Source organism: Narcine bancroftii, chromosome 5 (assembly GCF_036971445.1).
Source record: "Narcine bancroftii isolate sNarBan1 chromosome 5, sNarBan1.hap1, whole genome shotgun sequence".
In the NCBI taxonomy this organism is placed as follows: domain Eukaryota; kingdom Metazoa; phylum Chordata; class Chondrichthyes; order Torpediniformes; family Narcinidae; genus Narcine; species Narcine bancroftii.
The window spans coordinates 11,375,069-11,402,887 of NC_091473.1; the positions used below are offsets into that span (position 1 = coordinate 11,375,069).

Here is a 27,819-nt window from a genome sequence, read left to right on the forward strand (position 1 = left end):
AACTCAGCTGGTCAAACTGTCCTTTATGTAGCAAAGGTAAAAATACATAACCGATGTTTTGTCCTTGAGTCCTTCATCAAGGTATGGAAGAATGTTGGCGGGCAGCTGAACAATAGGATTGGGGGAGGGGTGGCAAAGGCAAGAGGTGATAAGTGGAGAAGGGAGGGAGAAGACAGCAATGATCAGGGGAGGAGGAATGCCTGGGTGGGTGGAGGGGGGAAGGGATGGGGAGTGGGATTAAAAAAAAGGTGAGCAGGTTAACAGAAAGCAGAGAAGTTAGTGTTAATGCTGTCTGGCTGGAGGTTTGGGTGGGATAGGACATAAGGCCATGGACAGATGCAAGTGTGGGAGTGGGACACAGAACTGAAATGATTGGTTACTGCGAGGTCTCTGAAACTGGTGCGGACAGCATGAAGGTGCTCAGGGAAGCAACATTCCATTCTTCACACAGCCTCTGATGTAGAGAAGGCCATGAAGGGAGCGCTGGATGCAGTAATTAAGTCCTACGGATGTACAAGTGAAGTGTTGTTTCATGTGAAAGGCCTGTTTGGGGCCCTGGACCGTGCTGAGGAAGGAGGTGTTGGTGCACGTGTTGCACCTCTTGCAGTCATAGGGGAAGGTGATGGGTTGAGAGGGATGAGTGCACGAGGAAATCACGGAGGGAGTGGTCCCTGCACAAAGCTGAGAGGGGAGGAGAAGGAAAAATGTGTCTGGTGGTGGGATCCTGTCGTAAGTGCCGGAAATTCTGGTGGATAATGTGTTGGATGCGGAGGCTGATGGGATGGTAGGTGAGGATGAGGGGGATTCTATGTTTGTTGTGTCTGGTGGAAGAGGGGGCCAGGCCAGGTGGGCAGGAAATGGAGGAGATGTGGGTGAGGGCTGAGTTGATAGTGGTGGAGGGGAAGCCATGTCTGTGGAAGATTTTGGAATCTCTGGACTGGAAGACCTCATCTTGGGAACAGATGCGGGGGAGACGGAGAAATTGAGAGAAGGGGGTAGAATTCTTGCAGGGGACAGGGTGTGTGGAAGTGTAGTCCAGGTAGTTATGGGAGTTAAAGGGTTTGTAATAAACTGAAACCTCGTTAGAACGCGATTCATTAATCTGCGGAATCACAGCGCAGGTGTCTGTGGACCACAAACTTTGCAAATAAGTTGATTAAAATTCAGAATACCAATATTAAAAGAATGTGCTTGCATTCTTTCATTGAAATTGTTAGTTATAGATAGCGGATCCTTCGAAAACTCTTAATATTTGGGTTTGATTATCTGTGGGCACTCTGACGTGTATGTATCTGTTCCGCGACTCGGCTATAACACAGTATGAAATCTTGGACCCCAACTACTGCGTTCTAATGAGGCTTTACTGTATATGTTGGTGGAAAGCTCGTCTCCCGAGATGGAGTCAGAAAGATCCAGGAAGGGGAGAGTGTTGTTGGAGATGGACCAGGTGAGTTTGAGATTGGGGTGGAAGTTATCCACGAAGAGGATGAAGTTGACAAGCTCTGCAGGTGCATGAGGTAGCCCCAATGTCTTCGTCAATATACCAGAGGAAGAGTTGGGGGGGGGGGGTGTCTTGCCTATGTAGGCTTGCAGCATGGATCGCTCCACAAAGCCCACAAACAAGCAGGGGTAGCTGGGGCCCATGCAGGTACCCATGGCTACTCCTTTGATTTGGAGGAAGTGGAATGATTTAAAGCAGAAGTTATTTAGAGTGAGGGCAAGTTCTGCCAGGTGGAGGAGGGTAGAGATAGAGGATGACTGGTCAGGTCTTTGGTCCAGGAAGAAGTGAAGTGCTTTAAGACGTTCTGTGTGGGAGATAGGGGTGTAAAGGAATTGGACATCCATCATGAAGATGAGGCAGTCCATTTCAGGAAATCTGAAGTCATTGAGGAGATGGAAAGCATGTGAGGATGTGGATGTAGGTGGGGAGAGATTGGACCAGGGGAGAAAGGATAGAGTCAGGTAGGATGAAACTAGTTTGGTGGGGGCAGGAGCAGGCAGAACAATGGGTCTGCCTGGATGGTTGGGTTTGTGTATCTTGGGTAGAAGGTAGAAGCAAGCAGTGTGGGGATAGGAGAGAGTGAGGTTGGTGGGGGGATGGTGACTGGAGGTGATGAGATTGGAGATGGTGTTAGAGACAGTGGCTTGATGTATAATGATGGGGTCCTGTGGGAGGGGTTGATAGGAGGACATGTCTGAGAGGTGTTGACTGGCCTCAACAAGGTAGAGGTCAGGGTGTCAGAACACATATGCACCACTCTTGTCTTCGGGTTTGATGGTGAGGTTGGGATTGTTGTGGAGAAAGTGGAGGGCAGAGCGTTCTGAGGATGTGGGTTGGAATACAAGGGCAGTAGTAAAGTTGAGACAGTTGATGACTTGGCAGCAATTGGAAATAAAAAAGGTCCAGAGCAGGACAAGGTGTCCAGGAGGAGGAAAAAGACTTGAAGTGAGAGAAGGGTCTTGTGTGGGGTGTGGAGAGTCACGGTCATGGAAGTGAACCCAGATGTGACAGAAGAAGAGTTCGGCATCATGGCGTGCGTGGGACTTATTGAGGGTGGGTGAAAGGGGACGAAGGTGAGCCATCTCTTGAAGACCGAGCATCCTGTCTCAGAGAGGGGAATGTCAGAGGGGATAGTGAAGACCAAACAGGGGTCAGAATGGGAATCTGTGTTGTGGAGGATGTTGGGGGAGGTCCAAGGGTGGAGATGGATGGTGGAGTGTTGGGGAGGTTTGCGGGGAGAAGGGGGTTGGGGATGTCAGAGGGGAAAGTGGGGTGTAGGGGAGGTCAGATGGGGGTGGGGTCAAGGAAAGGTGGGGATGGGGGGAGGTGGGATGAGGAGGGTAGTGGGGATTGTGTTGATTGAAGGGGAAGGTGGGGGAGGTCCAGAAGAGGAGTGTAGAGGAATATCATAGGAGGGTAGGCGGTAACCAGAGAGAAATGAGATCAGAGGGATGGGGAGAAGAGAGGGGGAGATGGGGTGGAGTAGGGAGAGATGTAATAGGATAGGGAAGGAGTAGTGAGGGGGAATAAGTGAGTGCGGTTCAGCAGCAAGATCTGGACTCTAGAAGCATTCTGTCAGAGCCACATGGTGTAAGTCAGCATGGGAGGCTCCTGCAGGTCGGCAGACTGGTTCAACTCTGGAGTCGGCAGTTGAAGCGTCAGGAGTTCTGGTGAGTAGGGTGTCGAGGCCTGGGATGGAATAGGTAGTGATGACATCAGGAGCTCTGACGCCGTCTTGCATTCAGGAGGATCACCAATTCCCAATCATCAGAGGGCCAACATTTTGAAGAGGATTTGCCTTCAGTGCACAGGAATGACCCATAATTCCGGATACCTGCCATTTGTGCCAATCATCAATTGACTGTTCCTCCTGGACATGACCCACATCGTTGCTTTCAGATTTATTGTCAGAATTCATGCATGTTATCACATACAGCCTTGTGATTCCTTTTTCCTGCAGGCAAGGCAAAATTACAACTTATCGGTGGTGCAAAAAGAAACCAAATCAACTTAATATATAAACAAATAGCAATACAGAGAAGAGGGGGGGAAAACAATAAAGTGCACAAATTAGAGTCCTTAAATGAGTCCCTGATTGAGTATGTTGTTGATTCTGATGATGGAGGGGTGGCAGCTGTTCCTGAACCTGGTGGTGCGAGCCTTGTGGCACCTGGACCTCTTTTCTGAAGGCAGCAGCGAGAACAGAGTATGTGCTGGGTGGTGTGGATGCTTTTTTTTAAATTTATTTTTCATTTGCGTCAATACATATATAGAATTTATCCATAAAATAAGAATAATAACAACACAAAAGTATTATAATTTTCATATATTTTCTCCCAATCAACCCCTCCCTCCCAAAAATGTAGGAAAAAGAAAAGCCTGTCTAATAAACATATTTTAAATAATTAATTAATTGCTGCTTACATGATAATCTTAAACCATAACTCATTGGGGCAGGTTGGATGGGGGGGGGGGGGTGGAGGGAGGGGTGGTGTGGACGCTGCAGGTAAAGTTGTAGCAAAATAAAATCCATATAGGGTTTCCAAATCTTATCACATTTTTCTGGCTGATTTTGTAAATTATACATTATCCTCTCTAATGGTGTACAATTTAATAAATCCGTTCGCCATCTATTCAACCCTACAATATCACCCGAATTCCATGTTACAGCTATAGTTTTCTTTGCCATTGCTACACTTAACTTATTCTGATAAATGTCTAACTTCAACTGGGAAATATCTCCCAATAAAAAAACTCTGGGATTCTTCAAAATTTGAGACTGCATGCAGGAAAGATTCTACTTCTTTATTACATCAAAAAACATTGATCAGAACAATTTGTGATGTAAAAATTAAATTGTATGATTTGATATTTAACATTAATTGTATTACACTTTCATAGCATAATTTTGACCATACTTCTTGAATCTGTATATTTAAATCTTTTTCCCATCTAGATTTAGTTTAAATAAATCTTTCTAAATAGTCTCTTTTAATTTGATACACGTTATTAATAATTCTTTCAATAAACGTATCAAATGGACTTTGTTCTGGTAATTTAAAATTCAACCCTAATTTTCTTTTTAAATATGATTTGTTGATAATAAGAAAAAATAGTATTATGTGGTATATTGTACTCATCTTTCAATTGGTCAAAAGTTAAAAAAATGGATTCCAAAAAACAATCTCTTATTCTTTTTATTCCATGATTATACCAAACATCGAAATAATGATTATTAACCATAAAAGGAATGAAAGGATTTTGATTTAATATCTTTTTAGCCAACTGATAATTATTATTCCTCTTTCTACATGTAATCCATTCCATACTTTGAGTATATGCTTGAAAATTGGTGTATTGTGGCGGTGTGAGCAGTTTAAGAAGCACAGCCACCAAGCTGAGGGTCGTTAACGAGTGTTTTATTTGAATTTGGCATGTGCCCCTTTAAGGGCAGCATTGGTTGAGTCACCACGTGCATGATGATGTCACAATCGCCCGGGGCGCGCGCCACACGGGAGGTTTGAGTGAGGAAGAAACTCCTGATGGCGCCATCTTCCCAGGGTGAGGACTTGAGGTGCCAGTGGAACCTCTCCACCAAAACATTGAACTGCGGATGGTAGGCCATGTTGTGGTGGAGCTTGACCCCTAGGAGTTTTGCCATTTGGGTCCACAGAACAGATGTGAACTGGGCACCCCTGTCGCTGGTGATGTACGCTGGGACCCCAAACGGGGCGATCCACTGGTTGACCAGGGTCTTGGCACACGTCTCTGCAGAGGCTTCCTTGATGGGGATAGCCTCGGGCCATCTTGTGGCTTGGTCCATCACCGTGAGTAGGTAACACGCCTCCCTGGACACCGGCAAGGGGCCAATGACATCCACGTGGATGTGCTGAAACCTGCAAGCCGCTGAGTTGAAGTCCTGGATGGGCGCCTGCATGTGCCAGTGGACCTTGGAGGTCTGGCCCCTGGTGCAGTTTCTGGCCAGGTCCGCCACCTTTTTAAGCCCGTGCCACACAAACTACTCCACGACCATCCGCACAGTTGTCTTTACCGCAGGGTGAGCGAGATCATGTACCAGACTGAAGACTCTCACTCTCCAGTGTGGTGGGAATACTGGACGTGGTGTACCTGTTGAAGCGTTGCAGAGCAGCGTGTCCAGGCTGTTGGGTACTTGGACGTCCTTAGGTTCAAGGCTGAGATGGCGGTCCGCAGGGCTTGCATCTCTGCATTGGTTCGCTGGGCCTGGGCTAGTTGTGCATAGTCAAACCCGGGGGTAGGCGTGTTGATGGCCGGGCGCGAGAGTGCATCCGCCACCACATTGTCCTTGCCTGCCCTGTGCCAGATATCGGAAGTGAACTCCAACATATATGAGAGGTGTGTTTTCTGGTGATCCACAGGTCCTTGGCCATCACCAGTGCCTGGATGAGGGGCTTGTGGTCCGTGAAGATTGTGAAAGGCCTGACCTCCAGGAAGTAACGAAAATGGTGGATGGCCAAGTACAGCACCAGGAGCTCCCGGTCGAAGGCGCTGTATTTGAGCTCTGGTGGCCACAGCTGCTTGCTGAAAAAGGCCAGCAGGCACCATTGTCCATCAAGCCATTGTTCCAGGACCCCCCTCCAACTGCTGTAGCTGATGAGTCCATGGAGAGTGCCGTGTGTGCCTCCTGCCGTGGGTGCACCACCAGCGTCGCGCTGGCAAGGGCCTCCTTTGTTGCCACGAATGCCTTATCCGCCTTTTCCCTGTGGGCTGCCAACGGCTCCACCATCACAACCTATGGGCACCCGCAGGGCACAGATCCAGATCGGCAAGGAAAAATTCCACTGGAGGTTCGTGCGAGCCTCAGTGGGCACCATTGCTGTTGGGAGCTGACTTCCTGAGGGCTCACGGTCTACTAGTCGACATGAAAGGCAAGAGGCTGGTCAACACTCACATGTTCCACTTTGTACGATTGGACATGGCAGACACCTGCAAGCCGGAAATCGCCACCGTAGCTGCTGCCAGGGATGAGTTCTCCGACATCCTCCATGAGTCCCCGCCATCTTGGAGCCACACTTCGATGACGCCCTGACCCAGCACGGGGTCTTACACCACATCACCATGCAAGGCCCTCCTGCGGCACGTTAGGCCCAGACAGCTGCTGCCGGAAAAGCCTGCGTGTGCTGGAAAAACTTCAGCAGGCAAAGGAGTTTTCCAGACTACAGGAGCTAGGAATCGTCTGACACTCATACAGTGCCTGGGTATCACTGCTCCACATGGTCCTGAAATCGTCTGGGGGGCTGGAGGCCCTGCGGGGACTACCAATGGTTGAATGATGCAACCACTCCCGACAGGTAGCTGGTTCCCCACATACAGGACTTCTCCTCCAACCTCCGCGGCACACGGGTTTTCTCCAAAGTGGACTTCGTGTGGGAATACCATCAGATCCTGGTGCACCCAGATGGCGTGGGTAAGATGGCCATTATCACCCCCTTCGGCCTCTTTGAGTTTCTCTGCATGCTGTTTGGCTTAAAGAATGCAGCCCAGACGTTCCAGTAGTGGGAAAGGACCTGGACTTTGTGTTCATCTACCTGGATGATATACTGATTGCCAATCGCAACCGCAAGGAGCACAAAGCCCACCTCCGCACCTTGTTTACCCGGGTGACAGATTTCGGCCAATTGTACAGAGTGGAACGTGTGTGTGTTGACCAGCCTCTTCCCTTTCATGTCGACTAGTAGACCATGAGCCCTCAGGAAGTCGGCTCCCAACAGCACGGTGCCCACTGAGGCTCGCACGAACCTCCAGTGGAATATTTCCTTGCCGATCTGGATCTGTGCCCTGCAGGTGCCGTAGGTCTTGATGGTGGAGCCGTTGGCTGCCCGCAGGGTTGGACCGCAAGATATCTAAGGCTGTAGGGGGTAGGATGCTCAACTTGGCCTGTGTCCACCAGGAACCGGGGGCCGGTGGATTTGTCCATAACATGAAGGAGGCTGTTCACATGGCCAGCCATCGCAGCCATCAACATTGGCTGGCCTGGTCATTTCTCTGAAACCTGCAGGGTTGTCAGCACTTACGGGCTTCTACTCCCCAACGCTGATGATAGAAACACCATGTTGACTGGCTCTCCTCCGGGGGCGGCTTGCGGTCAGCTGATTTCCGGTTGTTGAGGGCCGCCTGGTTGAGGGCTGCCTCGTTCTCCTTCTTCATTCTCCAGAGACTTGTGTGGGTCCGAGAAATCCCCATTGGTGAGGACCAGCTGGATGTTCTCCGGCATCTGCTTGAGGAAAATTTGGCGGAAGAGAAAACAGGGCTTGTGGTCTTCCACCAGGGCCAGCATTTCGTCCATCAGCGCTGAGGGACTGCGGTCTCCGAGCCTGTCCAGGTGCAGAAGCCTGGAAACCTGTTGCTGGGGGGGGGGGGGGGGGGGGAGGGGGGTGTGAGCCTAAATGTCCCCAGTAGCAGATTTTTGAGGGCAGAGTACTTGCCCACAACTGGGGGGTGGGGTGGTGGATGAGGTTGTCCACCCTTGCTGCCGTATCTTCGTCCAGCGCACTCACGACATGGTAAAACATCGTGGTGTCTGCAGAGATGTTTCAAAGCTGGAACTGTGCTTCCGCTTGCCCAAACCACGCCCTTGGGCAGTGGTTCCAGAAGTGGGGAAGCTTGATCAAGACTGCGTTAACCTCTGCCGAATCTATGGTTCAGAGTTCAGAAAAAATGTCTGGGCTCATTGGGGTCACCAATGTGGTGGGTGAGCAGTGTAAGAAGCACAGCCACCACGCTGAGGTCATTAACGACTGTTTTATTTGAATTTGGCGCAATCGCTGCCCAGGGCGCGCACCACGTGGGAGGTTTGAGTGAGGAAGAAACCCCCAATGGCGCCATCTTCCCAGGGCTGCCCTGCCATGTGGCTTTACAATCAGATTTTCCTTTTAATAGACCCTCATGCCATTTATATAAAATATGTTCAGAATTACTCCTATTTTACTCATTTCTTTTTAAATTTTATGTAATTGTTTGCAATCATTACAGGAAAAAAATTTGAAATTGAATAAAACATTTATCAAATATCCATATCCAATGATGCAAAAAAAAGCTTCTCTAGCAATTGGGAACGAGTTTGAATCCCGTGCTGTCTGTAAGGAGTTTGCACATTCTCCATGTGGCAGCGTGGCTTTTACCTGGGGGCTCCAGTTTCCTCCCACTGTTCGCAATATACCGGGGGTTGTAGGTTAATAGGGTGTAAATGGGTGGCATGGAGCTATGGGCTGAAATGGTTGGTTACCATGCTGTATACCTCAATTTAAATTTCTTAATTTTAAATTTGAGTCTGTGTCCACCTGCCTTCGCTGCAGCTCCTCCCAGACTGATGCCACTCACTGCACAGAAGGGATTCTCCTCATGCCAGCCCCAATCATTTTGTAACCAACTCCTTTGGTTCTTCTCCCTCGCATCAAATGGGATTTTCTCTGTAAGGTTCACAACCTACAACAGGATCCCACCACCAGACACACCTTTCCCCTCCCCTCTCCGCAGGGTCCACTCCCTCACCCGCTCGTCCCTTCCTCCTAATTCTCCCCACCTGAGAGCCGCCCCTGTGACTGCACCAAATGGTACACCCACATCTCCTGACTTGTCTCCCAAACAGTCCTTACAAGTGAAGCAACACCACTGGTGACTCTGCAAGGTGTCATCCACTGACTTACGCTGGGGCGTACATCAAGGAGACTGGACACAGACTAGGAGATCGCTTCATTGAGCATTTTCCCTCTATCCGCTGCAACAGCAAGGACTTACCAGTTGCTGACCATGTCAATTCCATGCACCATTTCCATACTGATGTCCGTCTGTGGCCTCATTTACTGCCAGACTGAGGCTACCCGTAAATGGGAGGAAAAGCACCTTATATTCTGTCTCGGTGTCTCCAACCAGATGGCACGAATATCGACTTCTCCAGTGATTTTTTACCCCTCTCTCTCTCTTTCCCATCCTTCTGGCTTATTTCCAGCTCCTCACCGCCTTCCTGTCGATTAAAGAGCAGCCCTGTTATATGGCTGCTGTATAAAGGCCACCATGAGGACCAACGATCTATTTATCACCTTGAGACAATCCCCTGAGCTCCGCTCCAGGTTGCGAGCTGCAGGTAGTACTGGAAGAACATTTGTGAGGGGTCCATGCCATGTTGTGGGCTGTGGGCATGTTGTGGCTGGGGGACGTCCCCTGCCTTCCCTCTTGAAACTCTTTTGGAAGTTATCTCCCCACCCTGGTCAGTACATGGTGTGCTCTTTGTTCCAAGTTACAATGTTGCACACTGCAGGTGGACTGTCAATGAAGATTGAGCTCAGAAGACTGGTAAATGCACATCTTGCCATTGGCTGGTTCAAATCACCCAGCATAGTTATTGGATAGAGCACAGTATTTAGAGGACATTTGCCCTCTCTGCTATGTGGTACTGGCCCCGGACACCACTTCATGCAAGATCAGTGTTACAGACGTTTCTGGGAAAGGTGCACACTGCACTGAAATTGAGCCGTGGTATTGCTAGAGGTCAAATTACTATAGATCACACATGTCAAACTCAGGCCCGCGGGCCAAATTTGGCCCGTGATATAATTATATTTGGCCCGCAAGATCATATCAAATATGTATTAGAGCTGGCCCGCTGGCCGCCGCGCCAGTATAGCGCATGCAGAGCTGATACTACAAATCCCAGAATGCTTTGCAAATGCGTTGGCGCTGGCCCATCAGCCCGCTAATCGCCCCCACCTCCTCTCTTTTCTTTCATTAGCATCTGCGACCTGTCGCCCAACTCACGTGTAATAAACCCCTTACGATAAATGGCCAAACGAAAGACAGAAAACAGGACCTTTCAAGACAGGTGGGAGGAAAACTCTGCCCCAGAGTTTGATGAACTTGCATCTAAGAAGAGATGCCAAGTATCTGGTTTGGACCCAGGTGCATCAGAGTAAATCACAGTGTAGCAAGCTAAGCTTGGATTAATATTTTCTTTGGTTAATTTTGGACTGTTCCTAGTTGAAAGATTGGATTTTCATTGAAGCAAGTTGTTATTTTTTTGACTTGTTGGCTTGTGAAAAAAAATTAAAGGCTATAGAGAAATATTATTGAATATTTTATTTCTCATTTGTTAATGCTTCTTCTGGAAAGAGTTTAACCAAAACTATTATTAAACATTTATTTTAATAAGAAAAAGTTTAACATTACATATGTTGAAAGAAGGGAAAACATGCAGATGTTGAAAATTTTCAATAAATATTTAGATTGGCCCACGACTTAGTCCAAGTTTTTAATTTTGGCCCTCTGTGAATTTAAGTTTGACACCCCTGCTATAGATCAATGCTGCCAGTAGAGCTGCCACTCTCACACTGATCAGGGGTCTGAGGGCGTGGGTATCCCCTTCCCTTATTCAGGGGTCCGGGAGGGTGTGTATAATTTTTAAAGTCTGGCTGAGCTGAAATAGAAAACCACAGTGGAACCATGCAGAATTCAACCCAGTTTATTCACAACGGTTATTCAATTAACAGTGGATATAAGACACGAGTTCAGCTCTGACTTTTGTTCTGTTTTGAACCTTGTTCAAACTACAGGCTGCCAAGGGTACCCTTTTTAAACCATATTTCTACATATTCAGTGGTACATTACAGGTAAGTTATTCACATGCTTTGTTTGACTGGTTTTTCATACAAGTGGATGGAAATAATTTATGTCAGAGAGGAAATGGAAAATGATCAGTCTTACACATTATTCCCTTATCAGCCTGATAATTGTCTCAGTTTCGATCCTTTGATAGAGTCTGGCACATGACTTGTAAATTACATCAGGTTGCATTGTTCATTTGGCTTGGTTTTGAGGTTTTAATTCTAAGATGTTAATTTGTCCCATTAGAAGAATGATTCTGTTCCTGTTTGTTCATTGTGACAAAAAAATCCTGACATTCCTTGTGTGTCATCTGGCAGGGTAGTATCAATGCTGACAATCTGTGTAGATTTCAAGATAATTAGTTCAATCTCTTGTTCTGTCTGTGGGGCATCTTGGTAGGTATGAGTCCCGTACCAGAGTGCAGAGTAGTGCACGTTTCAAACAAGGCAAGGGGTATAACGTCCCATTAGCTCTTTCCACCATCTCTGCTGCCTGGGGGCGGTATGCAGAATGGAATTGCTGTTTGATTCTTGTGTGTTTGCAGAGTTCTTCATTAATCTTGGCCACGAAATGCGGCCCATTATCTGAACTAATAGTGGATGGTAGGCCAACGCGGGGAATGATTTCCTGTAGTATTACTCCTGTAGTATGGTGGTTTCTGTGGTAGCATTTATTGTAGGGATAGCTTCTACCCACCGACTAAACAGGCAATACTTATAACCTTGTACATGCGGTAATTCAATAAAATCAATCTGAATACTATCAAAGGGTCTGAGGGGTATGATTACATCAGAGAAGTAGAACATATCCTGTGTAGGTGTTATTGGTATAAATGTTGTATTCAATATGATTTTTGGTTATGAGTTATGATTTAATTGTTTAAATATTATAATGATAAAATGAGATGTACTGAATGATATGCTCTTCACTAATTATGGTTATATTTTTCATGTTTAATTGTAAGTGACATTTGATATGTGTGTGTATAAATATATAGACAGGCAGGCACTGGTAGCTCAGTGGTTACAGCACCGGCCTTGTAAACCAGGGGTTTACCAGGGAGTTCGATCCTTGTTGGAACAAAATGGCTGGCCAAAATGGCAATTCTCTGTCTTTAGACAAAGTTAAAGAATTTTATGTATGTCACATTCTAAATGTTGTGGTATTAACCATATAACTACAGCATGGAAACAGGTCATCTTGGCCCCTCAAGTCCACACCGAACCAAGTACTCTCCTCTAGTCCCAGCTACCTGCACCCTTCCCATAACCCTCCATTCCCCTCCCATCCATATACCTATCCCATTTTTCCTTAAAATTGACTCTGTCACCACTTCTTCTCCCGGAAGCTCAATCCCGCTCATGCTACTTCTAAACTTTTGCCCCTTAACTCATGACCTCTTGTTTCAATCTCTCCTACCCTCAAGAGAAAAAGCCTATCCACAGCAACTCTGTTTATCCCCCTCACAATCTTGAATACCTCTATCAAATCCCCCCTCAACCTTCTACGTTCCAGGAATAAAGACCTAATCTGCTCAATCTTTCTTTGTAATCTAGATTTTGTAAAACCATGTAATATTTTTGTAAACTTCTCTGCCCTAATTTGGTGATCAGAACTGCACACAGTGTTCCAAATTTGGCCTCACCAATACCTTGAACAGTCTCAACATCACTTCCCAACTCCTGTATTCTATGTTTTGATTTACAAAGGCCAGCATTCTAAAAGCCTTCTTCACCACCCTATCTATATGAGATTCTACCTTCAGGGAATGATGAATTGTTATTCCTAAATCTGTCTGCTCCACTGCATTCCTCAATGCTCTCCCATTTACCACGCGTGTTCTGTTTTGATTATTCCTTCCAAAATGAAACACTTCACACTTTTCAGCATTAAATTCAATCTGCCATCTTTCAGCTCACTCTGCAAAAGGATTTGGACTGCTTCGAAATCTTTGAAAACCTTCATTATCCACAGCTCCACCTATTTTAGTATCATCCACATATTTACTAATCCAATTTACCACCCATCATCATGTAAATGTAAATGACAAACACCAAGGAACCCAATACAGATACCTGAGGCACACCGCTTGTTACCGGCCTCTAGCCTGACAAACAGTTATCTACTATGACTCTCTGGCATCTCCCTTCCAGCCACTGTTGAATCCATTTGACTATCTCAAAGTTAATACCTAGCATCTGAACCTTCCTAACTAATCTTCCATGCAGAATCTTATCAAAGGCCTTACTGAAGTCCATATAGACAACGTCCACTGCTCTCCCCTCATCAACATTCCTAGTCACCTCTTCAAAAAATTCAACAAGATTGGTCAAACATGAACTTCCACACACAAACCCGTGTTGAGATTTCTGATCAGACCATCTCTCCAGATACTTATATATATCTCTAAGAACGCTTTCCATTAATTTACAAACTTGCAGGCCTACAATTACAACTTGGTAAAAACAAAATAAAGTATTTACCAGGTACCTAATTTTTTCCCCTCATTCTTTCAAATGTTATAAATAATCTTCAATTCTCTTAATACCCATCTGTCTCCAAATCCTCAAAAATTGGTTATCCATTGAAAAAGGAATAGATTCAGATTTTTTGTCAAAGCACATACATGATATGACATATAACCTTGAGATTCTCTTTCCTGCGGGCGCGGCAGAATTACCACTTATTGGTAGTGCAAAAAAAAACTTTACTTTGTGGGCTCTTTCACCGAATTCAAAATATTTCTGCTGAGTTCTCATGATTATATTTTTCTACTTTATAAAATTGTGTTGTATTAAGTTTCAAATTTTTTAAAGTTTCAATAATCTTTTTTATCTTCATTATTTTGAACATGCAATTCCTTTTCTAGATCCAGAATATCCTTCTCCAATTGATCTACCTCTTTCATATGTTCTTTCTTTATTTTAGATGTAATTTATTATTTGACCTCTTAAATATGCCTTCATAGAATCCCCATATAATAAATTTGTTCATAACTGAATTTTCATTAGTTTCTAGAAAAAAAATCGTCTTATAAAAATCACAAAATTCCTTTCTCTTTAAAGGTATTGTACTGTCTCTATCTATAACCTATATTCTTCTCTTCCTTCAATGCCATTGACATAATATAAAGGTGAGTGATCAGATAACACCCTAGCTTGATATTCAATCTTATAACTCTAGCTTGTAATTGTGCAGAGAATAAAAACATGAGTATGTTTTATGTCTGAAAGAATAATCCCTGTAATTTGGATGAATTTTTCTCCAACTCTCAACAAGGCTCATCTCTTTCATTAAATCAGTTGCAATCTTAACTCCTTTAATTTTTGTAACCCCTCCACCGATCTATCTAACTCTGAGTCTAAAGTAAAATTGAAATCTCCACCTACTATTATTTTCCCCTTTGCCTCTGATAATTGCATAAATATATCTTACATAAATTTTCCATCATCCTTGTTTGATGCATATATATTCATTAACGTCCAATATTCTGAATAAATTTGACAATCATTACATATCTCCCTGCTTTATCTATAGTCATATCCAATACTTTAATTGGTAAAGTTTTATGTATTAATATAGCTACCCCTCTAGCTTTAGTTGTCCTGGGTAAACTTGTACCTCTCACTTTGTTCGTTTTAGATTGGTCACAGTGTTTGAGCTACCGAGAGAAAACAGAGACACACGCCGAGAGCACTTCAGTTTATACAAATCTTTATTACAAAATCTTAAGCTGATTTCAAACTACAATAAGCAAGCCCTTCCCAATTATACTTATCAACGCCTGGATTGGTCCCAACTGCCGAAGCGAGGCAACAACCCCACACATGTAGTAGGTTGTCGGGGCGCCGGTTGCAGCTTCTCCACCTCCCCTGACCGGGACGTTGGTTGGACTCTAGAAGTTCTTCTTCTTGCTAAGAGATGTTTCCGCCCCTCAGAGAGTCTGAAACTTCAGCAGCGGGACCATGGCTTATATTACCCAAAAATTGCTTACCCAAGCACCTATTCCCTGCTCAAAAAGATAACCGAGCATGCCTAGGCTTCTATCAAATGCCACAACTTTCTAGCTTATCACTTTGAATACAATGATTTACTTAGCTGCAAGATCTCACTTGACAGTCTGTGACCAACAAAATCCCATCAATCTCAAACAGCAACTGGCTAACAAGCAGGAAGATTAAACGTTCTTGGTACCAGATGTCCTTTTGTCAGATAACTGCATCTCTGGGCCCCATGCTGGAATTTAGCTTATGCCTGCTGATTCTTACATTATTCTCAAAGTAGGTTATTGATACTCAACCTTACATAAGCAAAAGCATGGTCTAAATCCTCCATTACATATAGCTACCCCTCTAGCTTTAGAATTGAATGAAAATGCTATAACCCATCCAACTCAATGTCTTCCTAACTTCTAATGTTCTATCTCAGTCAAATGAGTCTCTTGCAAAAAAGCTATATCTACTTTAGTTTTTTTTCATATAATTTAACAATTTCTTTTGTTTTACCGGGTTCTGTATTCTGTTTATATAAATACTAGTAAAATTTAATTTTCCTGCCATTAAGTACCATCATTAAATCTCTTGTCCAACCATCATCCCATTCCTATTCCTCTCGCTATATTAACATATATCTCAGTACTCATAATTAATCCAAGCATAGAGTAAAAAGAAAAAAAATACAGAAAAAAAGATTAAAGATAGAAACCCCCACAAAGGTGTGTGATGTTTTTACATCTCTAAAACCCTGATCTATCCGGGATGTGATCACAACCACATAGGTGCACATTGATACTTCAGCGGTTAGCTCTATATCCCCAACTAACTTACTCGAAATACTAAACAATCCCATGTTGCTTAATATTGTACATTCTCTTTTGTAATAGATCAGTGGTGGCCAAACCATGGCTCGAGAGCCACATGCGGCTCTTTGACATGTAATGTGCGGGTCGCGGCCATTGAATAGGATTATCGAGTCATCCTATACAAAGTGTCCTATACAAGATCTTACCTTGATGACAAAGTGTCAACACCACCAGCATTTTCCTGCCAGCTCTGATGTAACCTCGCATGTACTCTGTTCATTTTCAGTGGTCTCAGCCAGCGCTCCTCCACAGGGTCCATCTGCCCGGGTCGACAGCTGTCGGCTTTGTACCGGATTTAAACAGCCTGTTACAAGACCCGACAGTGGTTTATTTTAAAATATTCAAATAAAATTTAAATCTTTACATTTCAGTGGTTCTCAACTTTTTTCTTTCCACTCACATACTCACATAAGTAAACCCTACCCATCAGTTCTCTGTGATTAGTAAGGGATTGCTTAAGGTGGGATGTGAATGGGAAGGGAAGGTTGAGAATCACTGCTCTAGACCCAATTGTTACTGAAATATTTTGCTTAAGAAAAATTGTCATTGGAGTTTTGAAACCATGCACACGTGTCAATTAAGTACGATTAAAACAGTGGTTTTCAAACTTTTTTTCTTCACCCACAGACCACCTTAAGAAATCCCTTACTAATCATAGAGGACTTCCGGCATAGGGATTGCTTAAAGTGGAATGTGAGTGGAAAGAAAAAGGTTGAGAACTACTGGATGACAACTTGTTAGTAAAATAGTATGATTTGCTTTTAACTGCATCCACTGGTCAGATTTGGGAAGGGGGGGGGGTCATCTAATTCAAAGGGCATTTCTCGAAACCAACATTTTAAATGGAAATTCCGGGGTCGTCCTATACAAGAGCATATATGTGTTGGCTGTAACAGAAATCGTACGAGCTGCGGCGCACAATGATAGTGTTTGTGTGTGGCTTGCGATCGCATTGCTATGGCTCTCAAACATCTGAAGTTTATGGTATGTGGCTCTTATGTTAAGCAGGCTTGGCCACCCCTGTTAATAGATCTAAATATATATAGATCACTTATAGGTTAGACTCTCTCAATTTTTTTCCAGTTACAGTTAAACTTCCATCAGATAATGTATTCACATGTCAACTACCACCTATTCTTTATCAAGCAAAGAATCGGCATACACCTTTGCTTCATTCAGTTCTGTAAAGAATCTGTTTCTCCCTTCTAGGACAAAAACTTTCAAAACGGCTGGATACCTCAAGACAAAGGCATAGCCTTTCTTCCATAGCACATTTTTAGCTGCATTAATTTTTTTTCTATTTTTTAACAAATCAAAACTTGTATCAGGATTTTTAAAAAATCTTATTCTTATTATAAATTCAAGGAGATTGTCTTTCACCTGCTTTTCCGCCAGTTCCAAAATTTTCTCCTGTACTTCATAACGATGAAATTTAACCAATATTGGACAAGACCTTTGATCAGACTGTGGCTTCGGTCTCAGTGCTGGATTACCCTCTCAATCTCCAGGTCTCCTTGAAATTTGGCTGCCCCTAAAGATTTCTGTATCCAACATTTATGAACTTTTTCATGTCTTGACCTCCATCACCTTTTAAACCAAAAATCTTGATGTTATTTCTTATTCTAAAATTTTCCAAACTGTCTATTTTCTACATTAACTGATCTTTTGTTGCTGCTGCTTCAGCTTGTACTTTCTGCATCTGTTCTTTAATATTTTGGATCTCAAACTCATTTCCTTTGATTTTTTTTTTCATCTGCCACTTCAAATCTTTTATCCACCTGCTGCATCATTCTTTCAATTTTCTCTCCATTCTTTTTAACTTCTTCAATTAATTCCACCATAGACCTTTCAAAGTGTCCAAATAGTTTTTCATTTCAACTGTAGAAATAGAAAATTCCTTAGCTTTTTTCTTCTTCTGCACCATAAGTCCATGTTCAAAACATAATTTTTGCTCTTCTTCAGATCCACTGGAGCTGGAAGCCACAAACTTTAAAAAAAACTGACTCATTTTCTTTATGTTCTGTGCATGAATGACTCCTTGCGCATGTGCGGAGTCACATCTTCACCCGATGTGGGCGGCTATTGTTGGGGGATACCTTGAAGATCAGTGTCTAAGGTCTCTCAAGCTCCAAGCTGGTCTTCCCTGGGCAATACCTTCCGGTCAACTCCTGGATCCTTCTTCAAGGTAGGCTTTTCTTCTTTCCCTTGTTCTGCTTCTTGTATTGCTGAAACTGGTTTATCCTTCTTGGGTGGCATTTTGACATGTACTGTATACTTTTAAACAATTTCTATTTTAGTTAACTTCTACAACATTTTTTGACTTTTTTTCAACTTTTTCGAGGCAAGTAGGGATTCATGTCATCACGTGGCACACCCCAATAATGGTATAAGTTGTCCATATCTCCAAACAATCCCCCCTCCCCCCCAAACAAATCCTGGAAGTAAAGAAAAGTAAAAAAGATAGGTAAGAAAAAAAGAGAAAGGAACTGTTAGGATCCAGTATCCAGTTCATAAGGTCTAATTCCTTTTCTTAGCTAGATCTCTAATGGGGGAAACCAGGATGTAGAACTCAAGAACAGAATAAGTGTCCCTAAATATTCAACCCTGCATTGTGCAAATATGGTTGTCATACCTGCAAAACATATATTTCTTTCTTAAATTGAAAGTAATTTTCTCTAGGGGAACACAACTTTGCATTTCCACAATCCATTGGGCTTTGTCCAGAAGGGAATCAGAATTCCAGGTAACTGAAAAATATTTCCTGACCACCACAACTTTAAGAAATTCTAATTGGTACTTGGACAGTTTCATTTTCGATTTTATGTCCACACTATTTCCTAGAAGAAACAATTCTGGACTTTGTGGTAATCGTTTGCCAATAATTTGATCTAACAAAATTCTTAAATTTTCCCCAAAAGGGTTTCACTTTAGAGCACGACCAGGTGGAATGTAAAAAGGTTCCTGTTTCTTCACCACATCTAAAACATACATCAGATATAATGGAATTTATGTCATTTCTGCAGGATAAGATATAGCTGATGCAAAAAAAAATTGCACCTGTCTATATCGTTAATTGCATTGGTCATGCAGTCTCAACACAAGTTGGACCAGTTCTTATCACCAATAATAATATTCAAGTGTGATTCCCATCTTTGTTTTGATTTATTTAACTCCCGTTTGGATGTGCCAAAATGAAGTAAAGAATATATTGCAGATGTAAATTTCTTTGTGTTCCCCTTTCAAATCAGAATCTCCATTTCACTGCACTCTGTGAAAATCATGGTCGGTCCTAATTCATCTCAACAAAAAGCTCTTAATTGAAAGTAGCAGAAAATTGTATTATTAAGAATATTATATTTATTTTTAACTGTTAAAATGACATTAGTTACCCTTGCAGATAACAATCTTACACATACCTGACCCCTTTACTGGACCATGCATTTAGAATTTTATTATCCATTGTTAATGGAATTAATCCATTTTGTGTCAAGGACATTTTTGGAGATATTTTTCCTTTTGATTTAATTATTCAATTTGTACCAAATATTCAAAATATGTTTTGTTAGTTACTTTCTTACCACCCGAAATAGATTTAATGTCCCATGTGAATTTAAGATCTTCTGCTATTCTCTCTCCAACTTTGTGCAATCCAATTTCTACCCATGAAGGCTTGTCTTTTCTGTCAAAGATGGAAGTGACAAATTTCATATGGGCTGCCCAATAGCAATGTGGGAGTTGCAAACCCCCATATAGTCTTTCCAAGTTAATTTTTCCATGGAGACACAAAGAAATATCCTAAACATTCAAATTTTGAAAAAAAAAAATCTGTGGTAACAGTATTGGAAGAGTCTGAAAGAGGTATTGTATATGCGGGAATATGTTCATTTTAATGCAATTAACTCTTCCAATTGAACCTATTAGAAGAGTTATCCATTTATTTATATATTGTTCAACTTTTTAAAAATAATCATTATCCATTTTGATCCCCAAATACCTAATCCCATTCTTTGGCTATCTAAATTGCGTATTTCTTTGACTATTTGTACAATCCCCACCAGTTAATGATATAATCTCAGTCTGGTCCCAATTAATTTTATACCCAGGAACCCTCCCATAATCTTCCAATTGTAAATGCAACCTTTGCAAAGAAGTTTGATTTTTTTTTGAACATTTTATTTAAGTATTTTGTCCATACATGGAGTCAATTACAAATTGAAAAGATAACAATAGGAAAAAATATAAATCCATTGTACACTTCACGATGGTTAAATCCCCCTCTCCCCCAACCCCCCCCCCACCCGAGAAACCCCAAAAGTAAAAGAAGAAAAAGAGAAGCCAAGAACAGAAAGAGAAAGAAAGGAAAGCAGAAAGGATTTCCAAGAAAGGTGCCACTCACCATACAGATCTCCAATATATATTCTATTTAATTCATTGGAGAAGGTTAAAGCAAGTCCCTAGGATTTAAAAAAAAAGTCTACAAATTTATCCCTGAAATTTGTGAATACATGTGGAAAATTTGCAGAAATATATTTATTTTTTAAATTATTAGTAATATTCTCAAGGGGAACACAACTAAACATCTTGGCATTCTGTTGTCCCATACCTAAATGTGAAGCAGATTTCCAAGTAACTGTTATATATTTTCTTGCCACTGCTAATCCTATTTTGACAAATTCTGTTTGGTATTTAGATAATTTTAATTTTGGTCTTGTCCCTATGATATTCCCCAATAAAAATAGTTCTAGATTTTGTGGAAACTTGATTCCTATAATCTGTTCTAAAAAAAATTCCTAAATGTGTCCAAAACGGTTGTATTTCAGGCCATGACTAAGTTGAATGTAAAAAAAAAAGTACTATCTCTTCACCACATTTAAAAGATTGATCTGACAAATCTGACTTCAACCTATTTAATTTTTGCAGCGAGATACAAATTATATTGAACCAACCTGTACCGTATGTTTATTGCATTTGTAGTACTATCCTTACAAAGATCAGACCAGTTTTGTTCATCAATTCTAACATTTAAAACTGATTCCAAACTCTGTCTAGAGTTATGAACCCCCTGTTTAGGAGTTCCCATTTGCAGTATAAGATACATAGCAGAAGTAAATTTCTTTATATGTTGCTTGTGAATCAAAGTCTCTACATCATTGCACTTCGGTAATAGCATTGTTAGGCCTAATTTATCCCTTAAGTATGTTCTTAATTGAAAATAGCACAAGAGTGTGTTATTATGTATTCTATATTTATTTTTAATTGATCATATGTCCTCCTTCATAACAATCTTCAATATGTCTGATCCCCTTACGAGACCAGATATGTAAAAATTGATTGTAATTGTAAAGGGACAAGTCAAAGGCATTTTAGGTGATAGCCCCCACCCACACTTTGTTCCAATTTCACCATTTATCTTGTTCCAAATATTAATCATATGTTTTAACAGAGGGGCTTCTTTCTCACCGGATATTAATTTCACTTCCCATTTATATATAAAGTCCTCTGCTATTCTCTCTCCTATTTCTCCAGTTCTAATTTACCCATGCATATTTCTCTCCTTCCCCCAGAAAAGGAAGCAAGAAACCTCATTTGTGCTGCTTGATAATAGTTTTTAAAAATTTGAAGTTATAATCCCTCAAATTCATATTTCCATGTTAATTTTTCTATGGAGTCCCTACATATCTTACCCTTGCAAAGAAATGTTCTTATATATTTATTTAATTCCTGAAACAACTTCTGAGATATTGATATGGGTAATGTTTAAAAAAGATATTGTACTCTTGTGAATATATTCATCTTGATACAATTAACTCTACCCACTAATAATATTGACAAAGGCATTCACCTATTCAAATCTTCTTCAGTTCAGCAATTCAGTTTATATAAATTATTATCTATGTGAATGCCTAAGTATTATCCTATTTATTGGCTATTTAAATGGAGTATCTCTTCAACATTGAGTATAATCCCCTCCCGTAAGAGGCATAATTTTGCTTTTGTCCTAATTTACTTTTATAAACTGAAATATTCCCATATTAAGTACAGCTTTTGTAACGAAGTTGCTGGTTCTGTCAAATATATAAAAACATCTGCAGCAAATAAATTAATTTTATATTCCTCTTGATTAACCCCAAATCCCTTAACATCAGGATCACACCTCCAAGCAGTTCTACAGCTAAAATAATTTGAGCTGGAGATAATGGACATCCTGCTGGATCTAGTTAACTGGAATGGTGCAGAATCTTGTCCATTTGTTACATTCTTGGCTTTAGGCTCATTATATAATGGTCTAATTCAATTAGAAAAAAATCTGTCCTAATCCAAATCTTTCCAGCACTTTAAATAAATCCCATTTAGATCTATCAAATGGTTAGTGAATAACACTAAGTAATCTAGGTACATTGTCAGCAGTTTTTCTCGTTTTTACAAAGTCTGATCCATATTTATTAATTTCAGTAAACATTTTGTCAATCTACTTGCTAAAATTTTTTGCAATAATATTTATAATCTGACAATAAAATAGGCCTAAAGGATGATGGTCACTAGGTTTTTTTTGGTATATCACAGTAATTATCACTGTTGAAAAAGTATGTGTTTCTGACATCTGATCCAATACTTCCATTAAAAGAGGAATCAATAAATCTTTAAATTCTTTATAAAAGTCAGGTGGGAAACCATCTTCTCCCAGAGACTTATAACATTGGAATGAACTCAGTGAAAGGAGCATTCAATTCTACCTGTTCTTCTAAGTTTAACTTTCTAAGCTTTATTTCTGCCAAAAATCTTCTATTTTATTATCATCTCTTTGTAATTCAGATTGATATAGCTTAGAACAGTGGTTCTCAACATTTTTCTTTCCACTTACATACCACTTTAAGTAATCCCTATGCCATCGGTGCTCTGTGATTAGTAAGGGATTGCTTAAGGTGGTATGTGGTGGGAAGGGAAGGTTGAGAACCACTGCTCTAGACCCAATTATTACTGAAATATTTTGCTTGAGGAAAATTGTCATTGGCCCATTTCCTTTGGAGTTATGATTAAAACTCTGGTTTCAAACTTTTTTTTCCCCACGCACATACTACTTTAAGTAATCCCCAATTAATCACCGAGCATCTATGGCATAGGGAATATTTAAAGTGGTATGTGACTGGAAAGAAAAAGGTTGAAAACCATTGGCTTTGAATAACGTTGTTTAAAAAGTCTCATGAATTTTTTGAGGTTTATAACTAATTGCATTCAAATCTGTTTCTATTGCATTAATTAATCTTGAAACCTGTTCTGCTTTCAACTCCCAAGGAACACTTTATGGTTTCTTTCACCTAGCTCATAATACTTCTGTTTGGTTCTTATTTTTGCTTTTTTCTCTTCTGTATGTTTGCAAACTATTATACTGAAGTTTTTTTTATTAATAAGTTGTCTAAATTTATCCTCAGAGCCTCTCCTTTGAAGGACTTTTTCTAAATAAAGTATCTCTTTTTCCAATTGTTCCACCTCTGTTATATAATCCTTCTTAATCTTAGAACTTATAATTTGTCCTCTTAAACATGCTTTCAGAGTGTCTCATATAATACATTTATTATTAACTGAATTTGAATTAGTCTCACAAAATATTTGAATTTGCCTTCTAATGAAATCACAAAAATATGGTCTTTTTAACAACAAAGAGTTGAATCTCCATCTGTAAACCAATTCTTATTTGTCAGGTATTGTAACCATCACTAATAAAGGTGAATGATCTAATAAAATTCTCACTTTATATTCAGCTTCAATAATCCTACCTTGTAAATGTAATGACGTTAAAAAGAAATCAATTCTAGAATATGAATCATGTCTGTTTGAATAAAAATAGTCCCTCTCTCTTGGATGTATTCTCCATGCATGTACTATATTCAGTTCTTTCACTAATGTCGAAGTGGCTTTTGGCCCTATCACTACTCTAGTTGACCTATCTAATACCAGGTCCAAACAAAAAGTCTCAACCGACTAAAATATTTTCATAAGCATCTGTTAAGTTGAGAAATGTTTCTTGAATAAATTTCTCTTCTCAACATTTGGCACATATAAATTCATAGCACTGAATAAATCTGACAATGTACAGATAATTACATATCTCCCTGGTGGATCTATTACTACATTCTATATTTTAATTTTAGAATCTTCCTTATCAAAATTGCCACTCCTCTCGCCTTCAAAGTAAATGAGGAGGCTATAACATGTCCCACCCAATCTCTTTTTAATTTATGATGTTCTTTTCCAATTAAATGAGTTTCTTGCAAAAAGGCTGTCAGCTCCCATTTTCTTAATGTGTGACAATGCCATTTCTCTTCATCTTCATGTTTAACCCATTAATATTAAAACATAAATTTCACTGTATTACTCATCCCTATAATAAAATCACTGTATTCTCATGTTCCCACTTCACCTTTTTCCCTGCGTGCCTCCTCCAATAATTCAATCAATTATCTTCTGTGTTAGAGCATACCTTCCCCAGCAATCCAAGTAGAAAAAGAAAAGAAAGATAATTAAAATATAAGTATAATACACAAAACAATCAAAAATAAACAAACTACACCCCCCATTAGCATTGTGCATTATTTAAACAACACTATACCCTCCATTATATGGCTGTGGCAAATGCCAAAAAAGCACCGGACTCGATAGTAGTCACCCCATAACCCCCCCAAATATTGACCAGTTAATCATTCTTACATATATAAAAATAATATTAAATAAACCAAAAGAAACATGTTAATTTAGTCACGCCACTACTTGGGCATTCGGCAATGATTCCACAAACTCGTCTGCCTGGTCACTATACAAGAAGAATTTTCTTCCACCATCCGGCAAGAAAATCCTCAAAGTGGCTGGATGACGCAGTATATATCTATTTCCTTTTTGCTAAAGAGAGTTTTTAACCTGGTTAAATTCTCTCCTTCGCTTCAATAATGCTGCACTCATGTCTGGATAGAACAAAACTCTACATCCTTGATAATCAAGAGAACCATTTCTTGCTTTTCCTCCTTCTGTCACTGCAGTCATTATCTTCTCTCCGTCTTGATAGCTCAAACATTTTATCAGAATAGGGCGTGGCTTTTGATCTGATGATGGTTGTGATCTGAGCTCTATGTGTTCTCTCAATTTCAATAGGTTGCTCAAACTTTTCCACACCCAATGTCATTAAAACCAAGGAGCTGATTGTTGACTCCATGAAGGAAAACTAGATGTTTATGACTTAGTGATTATTGGGAGTTCAGAAGTGGAGAGAGGGAGTAAATTTAAGTTCTTTGGAATCATTATCTCGGAGCATCTTTCCTGAACTCCAAACACCAATGGCATTGTGAAGAAACATGTCAGTGCCTCTACTTCTTCAGGAGTTTGCAGACATAGAAAATTTCTAGAGGTGTGGTGGAAAGTTTATTGACCAGCTTCAACACAGTCTGGTATGGGGACACCAATATCCCTGAGCATAAAGCCCTCCAAAAGGTAGTGGACAGAGCCCAGGGCATCATGGGCAAAACCTTTCTCATTATTGAGTACATCTATAGGGAATGCTGCCGTCAGAGAGCAGCAGCAATCATTGAAGATCCACACGGGTGCGTGCCATGTGATGACATGGGGTTAGACTGATAATCCCTGTTCCCCTCAACAAAGTTGAGAAAAAGACACAAAAAAGGTTATAAATGTTACAGAAATTATAAGATCTATCTAAAGATACACAGAAGACATCAGCAAAGAAGGATAAAGGCCTTACTGTTGTACTAGAAACCAAGCAAGAAAAGGAACAAGAAAAGGAAGAGAGGCCTACCTTAAGAAAGGATCCTGGAGCTGTCCACAAAGTAATATCCAAATGAGAGAGACCAGAAGCCTGGGAGACCTTGGACACTGCTGGCCAAGGTCTCCTCTGACAATGGCCGCCGACATCGGGTGAAGAAGTGACTCTGCACATGCGTGAGGAGTCATACAAGCGCAGTTCACAAAAAAGGAGGTAATTTTAAAAAGATTCCAGACACTTACAGCTCCAGTGATTAAGAAGAAGACATGGAAAAGCAAAGGAAGGAGCAAGAACGACGTACAGTCAAGAAAAAAGTAGAAAAAGGTGCAGAAGTTTCTTTATCTTCTGGTGAATTAAAGCAAATGTTAGATTTTTTTTGACAATCCATGAAAGTGTTAACTGATGAAGCAAGAAAGAATGATATTAAGATTGAAAGATTAATGCAACAGGTGGACACTAGATTTGAAATAGTGGATGGAAAAATTAAAGGGAATGAGTTTGAGGTTCAAAATTTTAAATATCAAATGAAGAAAGCAGAGGAAGCTGCTAAGCATAATTAGTTATTGCAAAAAATAGACGTTTTGGAAAATTTCAGTAGACTGAGTAATATCAATGTTGTTGGTCTTAAAGAAAACTTGAAAAAATTTCTACAACGATGGATAAATGTGACTAGTTTTGCATCTCATACTGATCAGGGTGATAGAGATGCTTTAACATCATGCACCTCTTTTTAAAAAATCTTTCTTCTTTTATCTTCCTTTCCTTTTTCTTGTTCTTAACCTGCACTGTTTATAGATGTGAGCTATATAGGGAGGGTTGGGTTGGATGGGGAGATGGAGGGGGACGCTGGATGGATATAGGTTTTAATTTTGATGTCTACTGGCAGGGAAATTGTCATTTATTAGTAATAATATTAATGGAATTCAAAAACCAATAAAGAGGAATAGGTTATTGAATTATATGAAAAATATTAAAGTAGATGTGGTTTTTACGCATAAAGTCATTTAACAGAAATAGAACATGTGAAACTAAAGAGTGATTGGGTAGGAGGGGTATTCTCTTCATTTAATTCTAAAGCTAGAGGAGTAGTGATATTAATAAATAAAAGTTTACCATTCAAAATATTGTATGTAATGACTGATAAAGTGGGAAGATATGTGATAATAAATTGCAAAATATATTCTGAATATTAGACCTTGATGAACATATATGCACCAAATGTAGATGATGGAAAATTTATAAAAATGTTTTTATGCAGTTAACTAATGCAAAATGGAAAATAATTATGGGAGGAGACTTTAATTTTACTTTTGATTCCAAGTTGGATAGATCAGGTGGTATTATAAGGTAATAAAAGATGTGAAAAAAATTATTAATGAAATGAAACTTGTTGATAGTTGGAGGAAGATGCACACTGATGTTAGAGATTATTCATTTTATTCTACAGGCATAAGACATATTCCCGTATAGATATGTTTTCAATCTTCTCTCAACTCCAGACTTCATAGTATTGAATATCAGGCAAGGATATTGTCTGACCATTCACCTTTAGTTATGTCAATTTTAATGGAAAAGGAGCAAAATATAGGTTATAGATGGAGGTTTAATGCAGCATTGGTGAAAAGGAAAGATTTTTGTGAATTTATAAGGCAACAGATAAATCTTTTTATGGACCTGAATGAACATTCTGTATCTATTAAGTTTGAGGTATGGGATTCTTTGAAGGCTCTTTAAGAGAACAAATAATAAGTTATACAGTCAAGGTTAAAAAAGAATACGTCTGAATGAAATAATAAAGATGGAAAAAGATTTGCAAAATCGAGGGAATGAAGAACAAAGTAAAATATTGGATTTAAAGAAATTGAATCTTAATTCAATACAAACATATAGAGTAGAGAGGGATATTATTAACCCGACAAAATTATTATGAATTAGGAGATAGAGCATAAAGTTTTAACATGATAATTGAATTGAACAAGTATAAAGAACAATATTAGCTGTAAAAGAAGATTCTGGTCATCTTACTTATAAAACATAAAGTATTAATGATGT

General features: G+C 40.4%; 1 protein-coding gene and 1 long non-coding RNA gene across 2 annotated transcripts in view; one reads left to right on the forward strand and one right to left on the reverse strand.

Moving 5' to 3' along the window:
* LOC138763130 (uncharacterized) lies at positions 1–27,479 on the reverse strand. Its single transcript, XR_011357332.1, has 3 exons — positions 24,418–27,479; positions 16,145–16,302; positions 1–3,455 (listed from the first exon to the last, which is right to left on the reverse strand). It is a non-coding gene; the product is annotated as an uncharacterized lncRNA (long non-coding RNA).
* LOC138763121 (zinc finger protein 850-like) overlaps positions 1–27,819 on the forward strand; it is a 131,083-nt gene that overhangs the window by 83,291 nt on the left and 19,973 nt on the right. The window contains 1 exon segment of the mRNA XM_069936792.1: positions 25,579–25,588. Within this exon segment, the coding sequence (XP_069792893.1) occupies positions 25,579–25,588 (10 nt within the window).